At 53.5% G+C, this 2,068-nt stretch overlaps 1 protein-coding gene across 1 annotated transcript; it reads right to left on the reverse strand.

Moving 5' to 3' along the window:
- Nucleotides 1-577: 577 nt before the first annotated feature.
- On the reverse strand, nt 578-1,023 carry LOC104526334 (glutamate receptor ionotropic, kainate 5-like; the record flags this gene model as incomplete). Its single annotated transcript, XM_010169768.1, has 2 exons — nt 578-743; nt 850-1,023. Coding segments are annotated over 2 exons (340 nt in total), but the record flags the coding sequence as incomplete, so codon positions are not given.
- Nucleotides 1,024-2,068: the final 1,045 nt, after the last annotated feature.

Raw genomic sequence — 2,068 nt, forward strand, 5'->3', positions numbered from 1 at the left:
GGTTGGGTTGGGTTGGGTTGACCCAAGTTGAGTTGACTCAGGTTGGGTTGGGTTGACCTAATTGGGTTGGGTTGACCCAGGTTGAGTTGAGTTGAGTTGACCCAGGTTGGGTTGGGTTGATCTTGGATGGGTTGGGTTTGGTTGACCCAGGTTGGGTTGAGTTGACCTCATTTGGGTTGGGTTGACCTAGTTGGGTTGGGTTGGGTTGGGTTGACCCAAGTTGGGTTGATCTTGATTGAGTTGGGTTGACCCAGGTTGGTTGACCCAAGTTGGGTTGGGTTGAGTTGACCCAAGTTGGGTTGGGTTGAGTTGACCCAAGTTGGGTTGGGTTGAGTTGACCCAAGTTGGGTTGGGTTGAGTTGACCCAAGTTGGGTTGGGTTGAGTTGACCCAAGTTGGGTTGGGTTGAGTTGACCCGAGTTGGGTTGGGTTGACCCAAGTGGGTTGACCCAGGTTGGGTTGAGTTGACTTGACTTGAATGTGGGACAACACATCCATGACCCCAACCCACCAACCCACCACCCACCCCACCACCCTCTCATCCATCCTTCAACCTCCTTGAAGACCTAGAAGCTGACCTGGAAGAAGGTCATGGTGGACCCAGCATGGATGGTCCCATATTCAATGTTGGTCTGATCAGCCAAGTCATCTGCTGACTCGATGGGGACCTCCATCCTCTGCACCGTCAAGAAGGCCGCCAAGTTGGCCGTGTAGGAGGAGATGATGATGAGGGTGAAAGCCCACCTAGAAGATCAAACCCCACCACCACCACCACCATGATGATGATGATGATGATGACATCTAACCTCCCTTCTCCATCACATCTCCATGGGTCCCACCAAGGTCTCACCAGACTCCGCTGACGCAGCGGGTGGAGAGGGCACGTGGCATCACCTCAGAACCTTGTTGCATGAAGCCACCAACCGGGAACCAGAGGCTGTTGCCCAACGTGTACTGGTTCTCCAGAAGGTTCTGACGTTCCCTCAAGCATGGGTGGGGGTTGTACCACTCGTAAGGACTCAACCTGAAGGTCAGGAGAAGACAATGACAAGGACAATCACCCAGGTCCAGCAGCACAAGGGACATCAAGATCTTCTTGCACCTTCAAAACCCATCGTTGATCCAACAGGGTGGACCTGGAGATCCTTGAAGCTCCTCAAACCCATTGTTGATCCCACCAGGAGCTCCATGTTCTCCTCAAACCCATCGTTGACCCAACAGGGTGGACCTGGAGATCCTTGAAGCTCCTCAAACCCATTGTTGATCCCACCAGGAGCTCCATGTTCTCCTCAAACCCATCGTTGACCCAACAGGGTGGACCTGGAGATCCTTGAAGCTCCTCAAACCCATTGTTGATCCCACCAGGAGCTCCATGTTCTCCTCAAACCCATCGTTGACTCAACAGGGTGGCCCTGGAGATCCTTGAAGACCTCAAAAACCCATCAGTGATCCCACCAGGAGCTCCAGGACCTCCCTGTTCTCCTCAAAACCCATCAGTGATCAAGCCATCAGTGATGCCACCAAGATGTTCCTGTACCCTCAAAAGCCATCAGTGATCCCACCAAGACCTCCCTGTTCTCCTCAAACCCATCAGTGATCCCACCAAGATGTCCCTGCACCCTCCAAACCCATTGTTGACCCAACAGGGTGGCCCTGGAGATACTTGAAGACCTCAAAACCCCATCAGTGACCCCACCAGGAGCTCCAGGACCTCCCTGTTCTCCTCAAAACCCATCAGTGATCCCACCAAGACCTCCCTGCACCTTCAAAACCCATCAGTGATGCCACCAAGATGTCCCTGTTCTCCTCGAACCCATCGTTGACCCCACAGGGTGGACCTGGAGATCCTTGAAGACCTCAAAACCCCATCAGTGACCCCACCAGGAGCTCCAGGACCTCCCTGGAACCCCAAAACTCATCAGTGACCCCACCAAGATGTCCCTGTTCTTCTCAAACCCATCGTTGACCCCACAGGGTGGCCCTGGGGTCTTTGAAGACCATCTCAAGGGCTTTTGGGTGGACATTTTGGAGAACCCTTGGTTTTTGGTGGGACCATCCCAAGTTTGAAG

The sequence above is a fragment of the Antrostomus carolinensis genome, unplaced genomic scaffold (assembly GCF_000700745.2).
Source record: "Antrostomus carolinensis isolate BGI_N321 unplaced genomic scaffold, ASM70074v2 scaffold5056, whole genome shotgun sequence".
NCBI lineage: Eukaryota > Metazoa > Chordata > Aves > Caprimulgiformes > Caprimulgidae > Antrostomus > Antrostomus carolinensis.